The sequence below is a fragment of the Dichotomopilus funicola genome (genome assembly GCF_033296635.1).
Source record: "Dichotomopilus funicola strain CBS 141.50 unplaced genomic scaffold C8A04scaffold_11, whole genome shotgun sequence".
NCBI classification, from domain to species: Eukaryota; Fungi; Ascomycota; class Sordariomycetes; order Sordariales; family Chaetomiaceae; genus Dichotomopilus; species Dichotomopilus funicola.
The window spans coordinates 434422-436301 of NW_026944032.1; the positions used below are offsets into that span (position 1 = coordinate 434422).

The 1880-nt window shown below is 56.4% G+C and overlaps 1 protein-coding gene across 1 annotated transcript; it reads left to right on the top strand.

Annotated features, from left to right (window-relative positions):
• Positions 1-616: 616 nt before the first annotated feature.
• On the top strand, positions 617-1666 carry C8A04DRAFT_10204 (uncharacterized protein; the record flags this gene model as incomplete). Its single annotated transcript, XM_062776500.1, has 1 exon — positions 617-1666. The coding sequence occupies one exon, from the start codon at positions 617-619 to the stop codon at positions 1664-1666; it is 1050 nt and encodes a 349-aa protein (XP_062639442.1).
• Positions 1667-1880: the final 214 nt, after the last annotated feature.

A 1880-nucleotide genomic window follows, 5' to 3' on the forward strand; every position in this document is an offset into this window, starting at 1 on the left:
TCACTTGAATTGTTCGGACAGAAGTGTTGGCCTTTGTGGCTGGCGTCAAGACGACCTCGAGACCAACACATTACCGGGCCTCACCTCTGACCGGGGTTATGACCCGGGCCGCTTCACCCACATTGTTTCCAGCCTCACTTGAGCTTCACGCATTTCGCCAACAGACCGACCGCGAGGGATCCCAGCTGACTCACAATCCGACCTGCAGTGCTCTAGACGTTCCTTTTCTTCTCCTAATCCTTTACCGCTTCACCATAACCTTCTTCTCTTCGACGAGGTCACGACTCTGGTTCTCATCGGTTCGTGAACACACACACGGCAGCCACTTCTCATTTGGCACTGAGAATCGCGAGGGTTTCCGAGTCGTTTCACCTGGGCACAAAAACTCACCTTTGTCCGGACGACGAAATCTCCGCTCTATGGCTCTGCTGGCCTACTAGATCTCGACGCCCTCGCCCTTCGAGATCTTTCGACTCTTCGGCTCTGGAAGCTTCGGCTCGACGTGTGGATTAGGTTCGACCCACATACGCCCATTTCCAGCTGCTCGAAGCAGTTCGACCCTCCTTTTCCGACCTACCTCTTCCCTACTATCACCGCCGACGAAACTGCCATTAAAATGCCTGGAGGTGTTTGTGCCGTTCTCGACTATGAGGTCGAGCTTATGGCCGACTATGTCTCCGAAATGGCGACGCGCATCGTGATGCCGCAGCGCCAGGTCAACCCGGCATTCCGCAAATTCGTGTCGCAGATTCTCACCTCCACCCGTCTGCCGAGCACCACCATCCTGCTGGGCATGAACTACCTGGCCAAGCGGATCAACATGATGCATGCCGCCGGTCAGACAACCCACACCGAGGGCCAGATCTGGCGCATGCTGACCATCTCCTTGCTCCTTGGGAGCAAGTTTTTGGACGACAACACTTTCCAGAACAAGTCTTGGTCGGAAGTGAGCGGCATCCCGGTCCAGGAGCTGAACACTCTGGAATACGAGTGGTTAGGCGCAATTCACTGGTGTCTCTATGTCAACTTGGATGAGAGCAAGGACTACCAAGCCTGGATCGCGAACTGGAAGGAATGGCAAGAGACCAAGAACACGCAACAGCGGGCTGGCCGCGACCGTCTGGCTGGTGCCGTGTCACCGGTTGAACCTGATGTGGCCCGGACTCGCGCGGAACAGTTGTATCAGGCTTGGTGGAACCAGCAGATGTCGGATTTGAAGCGTTATTCCAACAATGCTAAGCGCAGCCAGGCGCCACCGACCAACTCTTTCCGCCACGATCCCTCACCGTGGGCGTATTCCCAGGCTGCCTGGCCTCAGACAGCCCCCCTCACACCCCCCGATTCCGGATACGGCACTCCGGAGTACGCCAACTCAACCGCCTTGGTCAACTCGAATTACGCTGAATGGTTTGACGGTGCCCTCCTTAGCGGCAACGGCGGATCAAGACAATACCAGCAGGCCCCTGCTTATGGCGGGTTCCGCTACGGTGGGAGCCAGGCTTCCCGGAATCTCGGCAGCTATGGCAACTACTACGGTTATGGCCATAGCATCTGGGAGCACCCGGCTGCTGCCGACTGCAACTGCGGTAGCTGTGGTGGTCTGCACAAGACGGCTGGGTACTTTGGCACCCACGGCCACGGCTATGGCCAAGCTGTGGTAGGCTAATCATTCGAATGGATCGCATCGTCATCGAATTGATGACCCCATCGGCGTTACTATCAATCAATCTTTGCCTCGACATTTTCTTGAGCAAAGTTCTGCTCTTTGCATCGTCTCCCGGACGCGGGTTTCCTTCAAGGCATATTGGGAGATTCGATACATTTGCATTCAGATACCCCAGACGACGGCCCGGACTCGACGCTAGCCACCAGCATGGCCA